We start from the raw sequence: 17,668 nt of genomic DNA on the forward strand, positions 1-17,668 counted from the left end.
TTCATGGGAACCAGCACAGAATCAAATAAAAATATCTTGCAGCATTCTTGTCATCTTGTGTTTGTTTTAAGATGTATACGTATATCTTATAATTATGGCAGACACACACTCTTTAACACACACATGTATTCAAGCATGCACACACACAAACAACAGCAGTAAGGAATATGCTGCTGTGTGTGTGTGTGTGTGTGTGTGTGTGTGTGTGTGTGTGTGTGTGTGTGTGTGTGTGCGCTGCAGTAGATCTACAAGAATGACTAAAACAATAAGGCACCTTTGCAAAGATTGTTGATTTATTATTGATTATTCCCACTGTTTAGTACAGAGTAATGAATAATATTATTTTCAGTTAATTTAAGTTCGGTCAATTTCACCTTGCTGCCATCCACAGTTTTCAAATATATTTGCAATCCAAAGGATATTGGCTATGTTCAGATTAAATTACAAATCCACGAAGAATGACAAAAATAGATATATTATATATTATTATAATATGTTAACATCATATTGATGACTTTAATATCAGCTCCATCACGGATTAGCAACCCCACGCCAGAATTCTTCAATGGCCCAAGAGGAACCTTGACTCCAAGGGACGTGGACGCTCCAAAAGAAAAATGGGTGCACCCGTAGAGATCCATTTTCTTTTTATTTGTACCACGTTCCCTGTTACCTGGTTTTGTTTTGCTGTTGGACTTTTTGTAGGCCTATATGACAATCGTTACCTCTTGGAATAACGATTTAACAATAATGATTTAATTTACTACGTCAATACTTATTTTTCATTTTCTGAGTGAAACGTGTAGAAGCTTTAGGTTAAATTAAATTTGGAACATACACATAGTAATAGTAATTTAGTAGTGAGCAGGGGGTTGTATAAAATGTATCATGCACGTTTGTGAGGACAAGGTATTTGGATTAGATGCATCTGGACCCACGGAGAGATATACCACTTTTATATTTGTGTTGAATTAAATACTTGCATACAGCTTTATTCCAAATGCCGCATTTTATCTGGATTCTGAAAAAAGGAGCATGAGAGATCCTCCATATGGTTAACAAAGCAGGTTTCAACAAATGAAAATGGAAAATATATTTAAAAAGGAAAATGATTTAAAGCAGATTTGATATTAATAAATGCAAGTAGCCTTTAGGAAAGGCTGATGATGTTCCTGTTGTGATGACTTACAACTGAATATAGATGTCTTACTTATCTATTATACTTGTTAATAAAGCATATGGGTGATTAACAACTGCAGTGAGCCAACTGAATGTTTTTGTGTGTTCAGCCGATGACTCTTACCGTGTCTTCAGTTAAATCTTAGCAGATGTTTCTCCAGAGCTCAGCTCTCTGTTGGTAAACATAGAAGCACAGCTGGAATGTCCTTCCAGTAACAGTTCAAATATGTAAAGATAACAATCTAAAACAAGAAAATGCATTTCCTGCAGAAAATGCGGTGAATGCTGTAGTACAAAGTGAGGTTGAAAATGTTTTAATAAAGCCACGTAGAATAGGACATAAAGAAACGTTAAATGGCTTAAATTAAGTGAAGGGATTTGAACAGAGTTCAAAAGTCTAAATGGAGTAAACAATGTAAATATGCACACCATATAACAAAAATTTAAATGGTTGGAAAAAAATAGTGACAACGGACTGAAAAGAGCAAAGCATTGCTAAAAATTCGGAAATGTAAAAGGAATTGATCTGAAGAATCTGAAAGGTCAAATGTATTGCCCTGCACTGCTGAAAATCAGAAAGGTCAAATGTAGTGCCCTGCACTGCGGAAAATCGGAAAGGTCAAATGACAGAAGCTGAATAGCATTATCTGAAGAAGCAAAGTGCTGAAATACATTGTGACAAAAGATGGAAGCTAAACTGTAATACTGTCAAAGCTGGAAGATAGTATGGTAATAGTGGTATTATCTGTAGTAGTAGTAGTAGTAGTAATGGTAGTAGAAGTATCTGAAGTAGAAGTAGAAGTAGTCGTCGCTGAAGTAGAAGTAGCTGAAGTAATAGTGGTACTAGCTGCACAAACGATATGCCATATGAAAGGTATGGTATTGATTGAGCTTGTAGAAAGAATTATAATAAACCCGCCATTTTTTTTTTTTTAAACAGCTGAAACTGTATGTACTCGCCTAATGCTCATTTTTTCAGCCTAACGTGATTAAAAGTATTCCAATTGGGCGGGAGAATCGCCCAATCTAGCAACTCTGCCTGAACGTCGTAAAAGGTAGTCCAAGTGAGCGGGAAAAACTGCCCAATCTGGCAACACTGCCAGCACGTCCTCGCTCTCTTGCCTCAGCGTAAATCATTGAGACCAACTGAAAACGAAGCCAATATGGAACTTAAACTGTGATTATGAAAAATCGAAATTCTGTTTACAAATGATTGAAGATACCAGTGTCTTGATTGGTTAAACCTTTGAACGAAAGTTAACGATAAACAATTGACCAAGTTACGAAGGCTGAAGTAGTAATTCAAATTTTCATGCCATGGGTCCTTTAAAAGTTGGACATTTGGTTTCCTCAGTTTACAGTAGTCTCTAATCAATAGTACATTTTTGAAAGCTTTTACAAATTCCTAGTTGCATGAAAAAGAACAAAACAAACGCATCGCTTTCGAATACTTTTTTTTTATATAACAAACATCTTTTTTAAACAAAATGTCTCACTTCCATTAAAAGTGATGGTTGACAAGGGCCCACAACATCGAACTACAAATGAATCATAATAAAAATAATAAACACAGAAGACAACAAAGAGATAGATCTTAACGTTTTAAAAATATACTGTAAGAAGCTTTTCCCCCAATGAAACTTGAGGAACTGGGAATCCTCGTTGAGCGGTTTAAGACAGGAAGGTGGTGATGTACCACCACCTTTTTGGATTTAAAATTTGCATTGCAGTTAAACTCTCATTCATACTATGCACAGATCAGTTGTAAAAATAACCCTTTAAAAATAGAGCATCAGTGGGGTTTAATACTTCAGGAAAATACAAGTTCCCCTCGATGCAACTTGGGAGGGCGTTGCTATGGTGAGTGGAGCTTCACGTTAAACCACGCCCCTTTGGATTTAGTCAGCTAAGTGGAGGGGCTTACCCCCCCCAAATCCAGACACTCCGCAAATTTCATCTTGCATAGAGGGACTCTTGGAATAAACCGGTTCCTACTATTAACTCAGTGGCAGCTCAGTAAATAGATACTTTGATTTCTCTGTAGAATGGCATGCGCTGGGAAAGAACAAACAACACTTTTTAAAAAGTCAAACGAGAGGGTTAAAAGGTTAAAGGTTGCCGGTGAGGGCAGAGTCCATGAGGTCGTCGTCCTCGTTTCGTATGTACACGGGACTGGGCCTGGGGGGCCTCTCGGGGCCCATCATGGAGATGGACGAGTCCGAGGCCGAGATGGGCGAGCGGGACCAGCTGTCGGGCTTCATGGGGTGCGCGGAGGGCCCCATCGACATGGAGGACTTCTTCTTCTCCTTCTCGCGGTCCCTCTCGCGGTCCCTCTCGCGCTCCCGCTCGCGCTCCCTCTCCTTCTGCTTCTTCTTCTCCTTCTTGTGCTTCTTGTGCTTCTCTCCGGAGCTCAGCGGCATGGAGCCCATGAAGTCCTGCGGGGCGTGCGGCCGCATGCTCTGGTCGTCGTCCGAGCTGGGGCTGTTCTGGTGGGACTTCTCCGCCACCGAGCTGCTGCCCGACTCGCTCTCGCTGTCGTGGTTGAGCGGCGTGTATCCCGGCGAGCGGCTGTTGCTCGGGGTGGAGCCGCTGAAGAGGGGCGAGGCCTTGAGGCTGGAGATCTGCGGGCGCATGGACTCGCCGATGCCGCCGCCGCCACCGCCGCCGCCGCCCTCGCCGGCCTTCTGGAGGCTCACCTTGGCCTTGATGCTTGGCGAGCCGCCGTCCGGCTTGCTGATGATGATCTTGGCCAGGCCGGCTCCGGGGACACCCCCGGCCGACTTGGTGTCCATCAGCTTTTTATCCCCACCGGGGCCCGGAACCGAAACCTTGGCTTTGGCCTCCTTCTCGGACTTCTCCCGCTTGTAGTCGCCCCCTTGGGAGGACATGGGGTGCTTCGAAGGGCCCATGTTCGGGGGTGCACTGTTGGGCACGTTCCCCGGACCCGGTCCCGGTGCCGCTCCCGCGGGGCCGCCCGTCGGGGGCCCCACCTCGCAGCCGTCCTCCCCGACCCCGCCGCCCCCCACGCTCTTCAGCTTGTCGATGACCGCCGTTAGGGACGGCTTCTTGTTGCGGCTGGGGGACTTCCCTTTGGCGTTTGGGTTGTTTGCATTGTTCTGGTTTCCCCCTCCACCGCTGCTGCCTCCCCCACCGCCACCACCTCCCCCACTCCCTCCTCCCCCTCCACCACCTCCTCCGCCGCTGTTCCCCCCACCTCCCCCTTGCCCTCCACCTCCTCCCCCCGATCCACCCCCTCCTCCCCCGTACTGGGACTGCGACCCGCCGGAGAAGGCCATGGAGCCGGAGGAGGAGCCGGACGAGGAGGAGGTGGACATGTTGCCGGAGGACGAGCCCCCTCCCATCGGCTTCTGGGACCCCATCCCGCCCCCGGAGGATGACTTGGACCCCCCCGAGCTGCCGCCGCCCCCGGAGCCCATCGGGGACTTGGCCTTGGAGGAGGGCGGGGTCCCGGGGACCCCGGACTGCTGCATCTTCATGGGGGAGGACAGCTTCTCCCCGGAGCTGCCGGAGCGGGAGTGCGAGGGGGAGATGTTGGGCTTCATGTTGGGGTTCATCAGCGACCCGGGGGGCTTGCCCCCTAGAGGTTTCATCTTGTTACTGCTGCCGATCCCTCCCCCGCCGCCCCCCGGTCCCGTCAGCCCGTGCTTGGTGATGGGGGAAGACCCCGGCTTGACCCCCATTCCCTGAGAGGACCCTTTGGACTGGGACTGCCCCGGCCCCATCCCCCCCCCGCCGGGCTTGGAGCTGCTGCCCTGGGCCATGGCTCCCTCCTTGGTCTTGATCTTGCCGGAGGAAGAGGACGAGTGGGTGTGATGGCCTTTGCCGCCGCCGCTGCCCGCCCCCATCCCCACAGCGCTGCTGGAGGCGGAGCTACTGGAGGTGTACCCCCCGTGGGACGAGGTCTTCCCCCCGGAGAGCGTCCCTTTGGGGATCTGAATGGTGATCTTGGGGATCGGCGGGGTGGCGCCCCCGGGGGGGGTCTGCGAGCGGCCCCCCGAGCTACCGGGGGACTTTGAGCCGCCGCCGCCGCCCATGCTCCCCCCGGAGCCGGACCCCCCGCTGGGGGGCGTGTACGGCCGGCCCCCGGAGCTGTGGGAGGGGGACTTCCCGTCGGTGTCCAGCTTCTTGCGTTTGGGCAGCTTTTCTTTGGACTTGCCCTCGCTGGACGGTGTCCTGCTGCGCTTGACCTGTTTCCCTTCCCCCATGCCGCCGCCGCCGCCCCCGCCACACATGCCCATCCCAGAGGAGCCTCCTCCTCCTCCTCCTCCTCCTCCTCCGCCCTCCTCCTTGGGTCTCATGAGTCCCTGTTGCAGCAGCTGCTGCTGCTGTTGTTGTTTCACTTTAGCTTCTGCGTTCTTGAAGTCGCCTCCCGCTCCCGGCAGCGCCATCATGAGCGGGCTCTGGCTGCCTCCAACGCCCCCGTGGGCGGAGTGGGCGTCCCCCAAATCGGGCGCTTGCACCAGGAGGGGCTTCCCCCCGCCGCTGTTCCCCCCGCCGAAGACCATGCCGATGTCGAACGGGTCCTTCATGGAGGGCTCCGGGGTGCTCTGGTCGTGCGGCGCGGGGTTCTGGGGGGTCCCGGACGGCGTGTTCTGCTGGCTGCTCCCCCCGAAGCCTTTGACCAGGTCCAGGTCCCCGTCGGCGCTCGGCGAGCTGTCGTCGAAGTACCGCTGGGAGAAGCCGTGGCCGGACGTCAGCAGGTCCGGGTTGAAGTCGGCGGCGTCGGGGAAGAAGTTGGAGTCGCCGCTGGTGGGCGTGTCGGCCGTGGCGGTGGCGTCCGCGATGAGGTCCGCCGCGTCCGTGAAGGGGATCTCGTTGCTGTTGGTGTTGAAGATGTCCGCCGAGTCGAAGACGGCGCTGCCCTGGCCCGAGCTCGAAGAGTCCCGGATGGGCGTGTCCAGGGGCCCGCCGTCCTCCCCCCCGCTGCCCATGTGGTGCTGGCCCGGGCCGCCGCCGCCGCCGCCCTTACCCGTCTGCTCGGGCAGGTCCGACAGGATCTCCGTGATGTCCGGGCCGATGCTGTCCGAGCTGGACAGGCGGACCATGCGGGGGGGCATGGCGGGCTGCAGCTGCTGCTGCTGCTGCTGCTGCTGCTGCGATTGGACGTGGGGCTGGGCGTGGTAGGGCACCACCGGGCCCGAGGGCGGGGTCCCGCATTGGCTGGGCGCCGGGGTGATGCTGTGGGGCGTGTCCAGGCCGTCGCCGGGCAGGTTGACGTCGAAGATGGGGTTCTGCGAGGCGTCCACGTCCATGGAGAAGAGCTCGCGGTGGAAGTCGTCCTCGTGCGTGGCCTGGTGCTGGTGGTGGTGCTGCTGCTGCATGGAGCTCGGCCCCTGGCCCTTCATCCCCATCCCGCCGAGGCCGCCGCCGCCGCCGGGGCCGACCCCGCCGCCAGGAGTGCCGGGCATCGGCCCGCCCTTCTCCGTCCCCCGCGGGCGCTTCTTCTTCCCTTTGCTGCCGCTCCCGGGGCAGGCTCCGCCCATGCCGTCCATCCGGGGGGAACCGGACGAGGAGTTCTGCCGCTCCAGAGGGCTGGAGCCGTACAGCGCGGCAAAGTCCTGGGTGGGGTTGTCCTTCAACAGGTTCATCAGCATGGGGTGGTTCTTGGTGTTGCTGGCCGGGGAGGAGGTGGGGGGCGGCGTCTGGTGGGGCTGCGTGGGGGCGTTTTGGGAGCTGGGGCTGGAGCCCACGCTCCCGGTGATCTGCAGGAGGCTGGTCAGGATGGGGTTCTGGGTGACCTTGTTGTAGTCGTCCACGTGACCTTGTCCTTGCTGTAACTGCTGTTGTTGTTGTTGTTGTTGTTGCTGTTGCTGCTGCTGGACGGATGCCCCGGCTTGCCCCAGGCACTCCCCCCCAGCTTGGGCCGGCCCGCGATTCATCCCGAACAGAGTGCTGATGGGGCCCGCGAAGTTGGGGCCCCCGGGGGGTCCGGCGCCCGTGGGCGTGTTGCCCCCGGCGAGCCCGGGCAGGCCCATGGGGTTGGCCCCGTCGCCCGCCATGTTGTAGGAGGGGCTCCCGGAGGGCGGCAGGTTGTTCTTCACCATGATCTCCACCGTCTTGGCGATGAGGGACAGGGCCGGCGTGTCGGCCTGGATGGTCTCCGCCTTCCTGCGGATGGCCCTCATGGTCACGGGGATGGACATGCACCTGGGGAGGGGAGACGGAGGAGGTTGGTGTGGGGGCTGATGGGAGAGGTCTGATGAATGGCACCCAACCGCAGTGCTTTTTAGGTACCGAGACAAAACGCTTACTATTGAGTTACTATCTAGTAGTGCATAATATGTATAGACAGGGTTTTCCTGGCTGAAAAAGAGGTAATGGTGTAATCTAAAAGCTGGAACAGCAGCATATATGGAAATGTAATTGAAAGAAAAAGGCAATTGGTGTGCTATACAAGGTTAATATACACGTTACCGATAGGAAACACTTTCACAATCACATTTCAACTGGTGTGTGGACGCAGAAATGTAGAGGTTATTATGACACTGTATTACACCGCTGAAGAGTAGCCGCTTGTCCTTTGAACGTATTCGAAAGAATAGTTATTTTATTGATATTATAAATAGAATACAAACTGGTGAGTAACAAAGAATGTATAAAAAGGTGAGGTCCAGGTTTCTTTTCGGCTGCACAAGCGACAACCTGACCCTACAATGCATCTAGTCTCATCCCTCCTCAAGAGAGATTACATCATTTACATGGAACATCTTGTAGTAGTAGTTTTGTCAATAAATACATTTGTTGGTGTAACATGCATTAATGTCTTACAACTGCTGAGCCTTTAATGACCTGCTCTCATTAGTTTCACTTTTACTTAAAAAAGATTGGGACAACCTGAAAAATGTTCATATTTAATATCAAACTAGGTTACCCCCTGCAGTGAGAGTAGACTCGTTGGATTTCCCTATCAGAAGGCTGGGCTGGCCTATGGATGACCCATCAACAGTGTTATGAAGTCTTTAACCTCATAGCTTAACTTTTGATAACAAATTATCTTTCATTTAACCATCTATTCTTAGATATTCATGAGCCTACCGATGAGGCTAATGAATTGTTAAGGCTAATTGCCATCACACTTGTGGAATCAAGTAGGCTCTCTGCCTTGAACACAAGACGGGCGCTAATTCGACTTCCAGCCCTGGTCATATCTTCAGATGTGATCACGCCAGACAGATGGGGCGCAGGAACCTATGTTTTATTCAGGTACATTCCTGTTCTTGGGTGCAAAACAAAGATCAGCCCGTTTCCTCCGTGGGAATCCAAATCACATGAACGTGTCCATGAATGAAATAAAGTCTGTAGCTCTCCAGGAAAGTAAGCTCTACTTCAGCGCTTGTATTCTGCCTCAGTTCCCCGTAATTAAGATAAACTGCCAACGCAATACGCCACTGGAATTATATATAAGGCTTGATTTGAAAGGCTACATTCATGTGCAATGAGCGCAATATTTAACCATGATGAGAAACAATTATAATCCAAACTGAAACAGAGGCGGGGAAGATTGTGGAAAGCCTGCTTGTTCAGCATTGAACATTTTCAAACAACAACCAACCCTAGAGATGCATCCTCTATGTAAATAGTAGGCACCAGCAGGTCTTCACATGAAGGAGTACTCACCTCTGGACCACTTTGGTGATGAAATCATCGGTGCAGATCAGGGCGTCCGACATTCCCTTGAACAGCTTGCAGGCCACCTGTTTAGAGTCAATCACCTCCATCACCACTAGAGGGAGGCAGATAGGGGGAAACAGAGGACTCAGACACCATAATACCTTGACAAAATAATCCCAGTAGTATAAAGTAGAGCCTTCATTGGCCCAGGGCCAGAGCGAATACAGAGACAGGACATTAAGAAGCAGGCAGGGCTGTTGTTCCCAAACCATTTGGCCCACTCCAATATGGCCATTATTGTGACCCCAACAACTGCTTCCACACTTTAAAGCCAATTCAAAATCACAAACATGTTTTCTTCATAGTCGTTTTCTTGTTGGCAAGAAAGTTTCTTTACTTGTTTTTTCCGCTTTGAACACAGAATCCTGTTTGCTTCGTTGTCATGTACGACAGCCACATGCTTGCCTCCTGGAATGTCATTTGCATCCATGTCTGAGCTCAGTGTTTGAGCAATTCTCGCTGTGTTTTGACTCTCTACCATGTCTCTGCATAAGTAATGAACCATGAAGTATTCATAGTTTTTCATTTTGTAACCATCCACAACCTCTTAGTCGAGGGGGAACCCTCGACCCCTCGGCCGGGACGAGGTGCATGCGGACAGACCCGGGGCGGTTGGAGAGGCTTACCACACACGAGGGATTCATTGACCGGGTGCTGGAAGGAGACGCTGAAGCTGGAGTCGGTGAGGGGGCACACCTCAAACTGCAGGAGCCCCGCGGCGTCTGAGGAAAACAGCATCAGTGAACAAGGTCTCTGCTGGCCCAGCGTGCATCAGGAGACACGACCACACCACAGCTTTAGGCAGCAGACGGACACATCCCGCCTTACTTACTGTCGGCCTACTTGGCACCTATCTCTCCTGTGTGTGTGCGTGTGGTTATTTACGGCGTTATATTTTATCAGACTGTAAAATAAGATGGTGTTTGGACTGCTTACGGAGGCGTTAAATAGCACGTTTTCATAACAGTCAAAATGCTCATCTTGAGGAATATGCGTGGTCAGAAAGTAGCATATGGATCCACGTTTCCATTCTGTTCACATGAAGGCGGTCTTGTTCTACTAGGCTACTGCATGAATACCTATAAATTACAATGTGTGTCCACTAGGTGTCTCCAAATACTTAAATAGAAAAGCCACATTCACTTCAGTAGTATTCGGATATGAATGCATGACAGATTAAACCAACATTATGAGGGGTTAAAAGTTCTCTTCTGCATTGAAGACTATGAGAGGGGGTTTCTTATTGCTCTCTTATGAAGACTTGATCACTGACGTGGCTCATTTCAGGTGAAGCCTTTTGCAATAGGACTGAATAGGTCAAATGAAAAGCATTTGAAGCATCATCCAAATATCCTGCTTTCATAGCATGTGATGAGACAAATTAAGTTATATTAACATATTATGATATAATGAGCAACATATTGATGCCATTTATATCAGTTCAATAAAGAAGAGCAACCTACACAAGAATTTTTCAATGCACAGGAGGAAAGTCGACTCTGTAGGAAGGTGGATTAATCTGCACTTCATATTAGACTACTATCGCATTGATGTGGATTTTCTATTTGAATTAGAATTCTATTTTATTAGAGTAGAACGACACCACATCGGTATTGCTTTTATAAGGTATATTAATGTGGACTATTGGTAGAACAGCCACTGAACGACATAAAGCCTAGATGTAGGCCTACAATAACTAACATCCAACTCACATGAGCACTTTTATGAGTCATAAAAGGCGGAAATATGGATCCATATCCTACTTTATGAGAACTTAACGAGACAAAACGTGATGATCCAAGAGAAAACAATGTTTAGCCAACAGAGGAGCTCATTTGACTGTTATGAAACTATTGAACGCACTATTTACCGTGTCGAATAGCGCGTTTATAAGCTGTCTTTCACGCCTTTGTAGAGTTAAGGAAAAGAAGCATTAAAAATTCATAAAGTCATAGTCAGTCATAAAATACGCCGTAAAAGACGGCGTAATGACATCTGAAACACTTTAGTTCATGCCGATCTTCATGAACACGTCTACAACGAGGCGTCGTTTGGAGCTCTCTAGCCTTCCATTCGTGCCCGCGTGGAGCTCCACCCACCTTCCTTGACGGAGGTGCGCTTGACGCAGCTGCCCACCAGCGTGTTGTAGGCGGCCTGGTGGCGGATGATGTCCAGGATGGCCGGGACCTGCGCCGGGTGGCGGAAGGGGATCTTGCTGACCAGCGCCCCCTGCAGGGAGCGCCCGTCCTGCACGGGGGCGTCGCCGTTCAGGAAGTAGCAGTGCTGCTGGTCTGGAAGACACTGGGAGGGGGAGGGGAATGGGCGACCGGTCACACCGGGATAGCAGAGAGGGAATGGGACTTTTGCGATAACGATGCATGCAATTTAAGGGAAACGTTGGGCCGACCCAGTTTTAATTGTTCATCTTTAAACTTGCTTAGGGTTTTTGTGTCGTTTATGCCCAGGGCGGTGAAAAAGGAACAGGTAATGAGAGAGGAAGAGGGAGGGAGTTTCATGTAGCATAGGAACACAGGTCGGAATCTAACATGGGTTGCTACAAGGCAGATCTCCTACATAGTTGGTTCCATTGATTTCCATCAGAGTATGAATTAAAAGCATGTTTGTGGTGTAGTGTAGTGTAGGGTAGGGTAGTGTGTGTGTGTGTGTGTGTGTGTGCACACTTACAGAGTAGAAGTGCATGTTGTGCGAGGGCTTAGGGGGCGGTCCTCCTTCGTCCAAGCGCTGTAATTGGCTGTGGACGATCAGCTGGTACAGAGGGGAGAGGGCTGGGGGGCTGTCGAACACTGGGATCCCTACGGAGAGACGCAGACAGGCTGTTACCACACTGGCACCCCCGAGCAACGCTGGAGCTGGGGTCACCGTTCAACGCACTGCTCACAACCATGGTGACGATCAGCGCGGCGACGGCAACACAACGCTGATCTTCACAGAGCTGCCTGCATTCATACTTCCACCTCACGTTCAATTGTACACAAGGGGGCTATGTATAACGCTTACGTCTGTAAATGTTTATGACACAAAGAGAAAACCCAGACACAGGAATGTGAGACCAAGTCTGCTTCAGGGAAAATATGTACTTCTGTTGGTCAACAATAGCGTTCCATAGTTATACAAGTTAAAAGTTAAATGTGTGATCTTAGGTGCACTCTGCCTGGGTGCATAGACCGTGTGTGTGTGTGTCTGTTTGTGTGTCTATGTGTGTGGGTGTGTGTGTACTAACCCGTTGCAGCCCCCATGCGCTGGATGAAGGAGAGGGAGAAGGCCATTGGTTGGTTCAACTTCAGGAAGAAACACACGGGGAGATCCACGCAGTTGGAGTTGGTGACCGAGGAGAAGGAGGGTGTCCTGAAACACACACACACGTTAAATTCAGCCCGTACTAATGTAATACACTTCAACTTCACATCTATGGCAGGCTTTTCCTAGGGTGCAGTACCCTTTGTTGTCCACTGGGTGGGAGCCGGTGATGAGTGGGGCGATGGGCAGCTTGTAGATGGACGAGGTTCCCTCCACGGTGACGTACACACTCACGCCCAGGCTCCTGGGAACTGTGAGACACAGTGAGGGCGTCACATACCATCATAGACGTCCTCCACCCCGAGGTGTGTGTGGTTAAAGGCAAATAATGGACGTCACTAGGGCTTAGAACCAGGGTTTGCCTCCGCAGATTCTCCAACCCCAACGTTAAACCGATTTGTTCAAAATATTTAAAGAACCGCAATACGCATCATATCCACACTCAGAAATCCTTGTAATATCATATCGTGATGGCCCTGCAAGTTCCCGTCACTAACCATATGCCATAGACCATGGCCACTAACCAAAGTATTCTTCTTTCATTCATAGTTTGGGCCCACCAAGTTTTTGGTGTTATACAGGCAATTTATTTAGCCCGTATATATAGAGAAAATAAAGGCAGAGAATCAGCAAGAAACTGAACAGAAGGGAGACTACCTCTTGGCAAAATGACCTGGGTTGTGGATGAATCCATAAATAAAAGATAAACCCTGGGATAAAACAGGCTTGTATTTTTTGTTAAACAGATAGAACCCTGAATAAATCATCATCTCTGTCATTAACAGTGCAGGCTTATTGTATTGCATACAGAGAGTTGCTTGTCCATTCTTCTTAAAGTTAATCTAATGGGCGATTCAAAACTAAATCTGGCGTTAGACATCTTGATGCTTACAGCTAGGCTGCCAGGCTGAACCTTGGGGATCGAACTCAGCACTTTTGGGCGGGGACGTGGGACAAAGCCGCAACACTATCCCAACCTCCTATATTTCAATCCAATATATCCATTAGCTTATTGACACAGTCACACCCTCACCGGCATCTGGCTGTCAGTTTGCACGCAATGCCCACTTCATTCAATTAAAGGGTCCCAATTTTAGAATGGCCGTTACAATTTTAAAACACATTAATGACATCATGAGTGGGCGTGTCCACCCAGATGTCTGAGGGACAGCCCAGCCTTCCAGTCAGTACAGCCCACTGGTAGGCATGGATGTGAAACATGGATATGAATATGTGGAGATGTGCTGGGCGACCTCGTGCTGCCCTCACCGTTGGTGTCCGTCAGGTTGAGCTGGGTCCCGGTGCCCTCCTCGAACACGTCGTACGGAGACACGTAGCACTGGAGGGACACCAGGCGGCCGCCGCTCCGGCCCGTCAGCAGGCCCACACTGCCGTGGAGAATGGTCTCCACCGTGTTAGCGTTGGTGGCTAACCTGGAAACACACGGGAAATAGACCTCACCAAAATGGCCGACAAGACACGTCCCTTTGGGACAGCGTAATGGGATTTCTGCCAGTATTATTTTTATCTTTTGAAGATTCTTTCAAAGTGTTTGTGGGACTTGAGGCATCAGCTTAAAGAAGATAAGGTTTGAGTATTGTGTTAAAGATGTTTAACCACTTAACCACTGCATTAGGTTGGCAGTGGTTAAGGCATGAGGTTATGAATCATACTTTAGGTTTAGCTACCTGAACATGTGCATCATCTTGGTGAGGTCGAGCTCCAGCGACTGCAGTGCGAGGTACATCTTTGTTTTCAGCTTACTGGAAAACACAAGAGAGACCTCATTACAAACACATATAAAACATTCATCCAAAAAACATTCTCGTTAATAGATAATCAAAGCCTTAATCATTGTCAACAATATTTCACAAGGATTCTATATATAGTGTACGTATAACTGGACCTGATGGATGCAAATGTGTTTCACCAATATAGCCTTTCAGTTTATAGAAATGTTGAATAAGGCGTCATTACACATAAAGCATTTTTTCTGATCCTAAACTTTGAAGCAAAAAGGACCAATTGTCAGTCAGTAGCGAGTGGATATTTTGTGTGCATGCTGTCACTACTGAGGGGGTCACTACTGGGAACGACACTACTGAGGGGGTGGCCTACTTGTCTCCAGGGACCTTGTAGAGGTTGACCAGGCCCTTGAGATGCTTGGAGAACTCTTCAAAGTTCTTCTCCCTGAGGCCGGGCAGAAGAGGGCGGTGGGGACGTTAGTGTTCAGGGCATGCAGACAAATGCAGCGGAGTTGATCGGAGTTCAGTGCAGACACAATACTCAGTAAGTTGGATGTTAAATTCTCACCTCAGGTGCTGGATCAGCTCTGGACAGCTCTGTAGTCAACACATTAGGAAGGGATACCAATATTAATATTATTAATTATTACAAGGAGGTCAATCCATTCAGCATGATAGCCAATGCGGGGTTCCGCAGAGGATCTCAAAAAAGTCTCTGAAAGATAAAAAGACTCTAGAGGAATAAAAAATCACCAACAACACCATTAGACAAACAGTAACTAGCACAGGTAACTTGCATCGGTAACCAGCACACCATTGGAGGTATTGAAAAAAGGGAATTAATCATGGATATGGATAAATATTACGATATTGTTATGAATTCTAAATACCATTATAAACAGCTTAACTGAGGTTCATTGCATTGTAGAATATGGACATTTAAAGTATGTTGTCAGACCCAAACCTGGGTGACCTCTCTGTCAGATGTTTCAACCCTCACATTAGGATCTATTTCTACACAGACTACACTGTGTGCCGCGATAAGTCTTTGATTTCAGAACATCTTAAACAACCACTAAAAGAACAGAACGGATAGTATGGAGGGGTTGGGGAGGGGTGACTGACCGCTGGGTTCTCCCCGTGGTGCGCCACCTTCACGTCCACCAGCTGCCCGGCCGGCTCCAGCTGCACCTCCACGTAGAACATGTCCGAGGTGATGTAGCACTCCGTGCCCGACGGGGAGAGGTGGGAGCCCAGCCTGGAGGCACCGAGCGACCCCAGGAGGAGGAGGAGGAGGATGGAGGGAGGAAATCAGAGGGGTTGGATGAGTGGACTCAGCAGTGAGCCATCAATGAGGTCGCTGTGGGTTACAGGGCACACCGCAGTGTAGCAGTGTTCCCACAACGGAGGTAGGATGAAGCACTGACGACAAGAACTTTGTCAGAAGAAGATAAACACACACGTTGATTTGTTTTTTGCAGGGGCTGGGCAACTTTTTATCAGCCAAAAACTTTAGTGTGTAGCGCCAGCCCATAGTCATTATCGTTATAACGTACGGTGTTGTCACATTGAAGCACTGTAGAGGGAGAACTCACATGTTCTGGCGAGCAATGGACTCCAGACGATCCGTCATAGAGGCCAGAGAAGACACTGAGGAGAGACCAGACATGTAAAGACTTCCCCTGTGTAACGACCAGCTGCTTCAAGACACCTGCTCCCGGATAGAGTTCCCTGTTCACTAACTTTTATACATTACTTACTGAATTTTCATTATTTTATGAAATTATACAATCACACAAGAATAAACCCTTCCATCTTTACAAATAAGCATCAAATCAGAAGGTTGCTGATGGTAGTACTGTTTTATTGTTACAAATAATAAATAGGTAAATAAAAGAATACAAAACAAAATGGACGCTTGTATTGAAGAGGGGACATGCAAGGAGTTCTGCCGTTACCCAATTTTATACAATTCATCTTTGAAGGAATATAAAAAGGCACACGAAGGGTGCTAAACTCCTGAAACGCTTGGAAAAGATGAAATTTCATTTTCTTTCCTGCTGCTCATGTTTCCTCTTATTGACTTTTAGAGCATTCGGCCCAATGAATTCTGGTGCATTACTGCCACCAACTGGCATGGAGCCTCCCCGGTCAGACTCCATCCCTCTCCCTGGGGAAGGGTCCTACCTTTCAGGGCTCTCTGGAGGGTCTCCAGGCAGGTGAGGAGGAGCTGGTGTCCAGCTGCGTGCATCGCCCCACGCTTCTCCTGTGAACAGACAGGTAAAGGAGCTGAGACCGTCAGGGGAGTACAGGTGACTAACTGCTGTGACCGATTCAGAGTCCAACACCCTGAGTATCATGGACCAACCACTGATCTAATCAAACAGTGATTTGATCCATTTCTTATCAGATAAAAACGCTAGAGGTTATGTGCGTTAACTTGTTAATGTTAACAGCCCAAATATAAGATACGCAAGATATACAAATTTGTATTTAACCGTACATGCGTTTTTTTTTAAGTAGCATATAACAATATATGAAGTACTTAAAATATAATTCAAAGAGATACGATGTAAACCACTAGCGGCCTCTCATGGCCAGAGTAAGCATCAGAGAGCATTGCATACAGAGTACAGCACCGTAAAGTCACAGGGGGTCTCACCATAGCCTGTCGGACCACCTTGCTGGTCTCCTGCCATGGACGAGAGGCGCTGTGTTTGGCATGGAGGCGCTCTAGTAAAACCGCCACACGACTCTGCTTCTCCGCTTCTGGAAACACACAGGTCAAGGGTTATTTTTTCTACTTCTGCTTCTTGCATTGATGGTTTCTTCTGTGTCGGAGACTCTGGGTCTAGTCAAAATAACGAAAATCCTGAATCCAGTGACATCATGTGATCTAAACATAATGTGAAGACGATGTGTCTACAAATGAGAAATTTAACATATATGCCAACCTCCTCGACTCATTCATCATAAATTAAGTGATAACTTAGCAGGAAAGAGGAATCGAGGTGTCCATCGCCCTCTATAGTTGTACATGGACCAACCTAACCTTAGTTTTACATTTACTAACCCTAAACCTAGTTTTACATAAACTAAGCCTAACCTTAGTTTTACAGTTACTGTACTAATCCTGAACTTAGTTTTACATAAATTAACCATAACCTTAGTTATTGCATAGTTGGAAAGCTACAGGTATGTGATGCTAAGCTCCACAGCGTAACGCATACAGTATTATTTACACTTAAGGCAAATCACACGTTCACTCAGGCTTGGGAACACTAGTGTCTTCCACACCCAGAACTGGCTTGTCTGCATCCTCCTCTGCATACACTTATACTATAATTGCAGCTGATGAGTTTTGGGCTTAAGACAATATAAATTAATGCAAATATTATGATCTGTCTACTCTCACAACACGTGAAAGTGTCATTCTGGTTGGCCCATGAGAACTACTATCTACTTTTTAGTCACTTTGCAATGCTTACAGTCAATACAGATACATGTCAAACAGGAGCAGATAGGGGTTAGGGCATCTTGCTCCATGATACCTACAGGTAGACTGCAGCCTTTGGGTTCAGCAGTCTACAGTAGGTATACACTGAGCACACTATACAAACAATACATTTAATCAAAATGCCATGGCTTGTTTTTAAAGCAACTCCCTGACCTTCATGATCGATCAAACAGTCATCCTAAACATGACTTATCTAACCCTTGCAGGTTAAGACGCT

At 48.8% G+C, this 17,668-nt stretch overlaps 1 protein-coding gene across 1 annotated transcript; it reads right to left on the reverse strand.

The window, feature by feature from the left end:
• Positions 1-280: 280 nt before the first annotated feature.
• Positions 281-16,713, reverse strand: med1 (mediator complex subunit 1; the record flags this gene model as incomplete). Its single annotated transcript, XM_056577714.1, has 15 exons — positions 281-7,347; positions 8,818-8,923; positions 9,498-9,593; positions 10,971-11,172; positions 11,557-11,684; positions 12,113-12,237; positions 12,329-12,440; positions 13,459-13,622; positions 13,878-13,952; positions 14,308-14,379; positions 14,503-14,531; positions 15,060-15,192; positions 15,530-15,584; positions 16,122-16,200; positions 16,597-16,713. Coding segments are annotated over 15 exons (5,553 nt in total), but the record flags the coding sequence as incomplete, so codon positions are not given.
• Between the last annotated feature and the right edge of the window lie 955 nt (positions 16,714-17,668).

Source organism: Gadus chalcogrammus, chromosome 18, assembly GCF_026213295.1.
Source record: "Gadus chalcogrammus isolate NIFS_2021 chromosome 18, NIFS_Gcha_1.0, whole genome shotgun sequence".
Classification (NCBI taxonomy): domain Eukaryota; kingdom Metazoa; phylum Chordata; class Actinopteri; order Gadiformes; family Gadidae; genus Gadus; species Gadus chalcogrammus.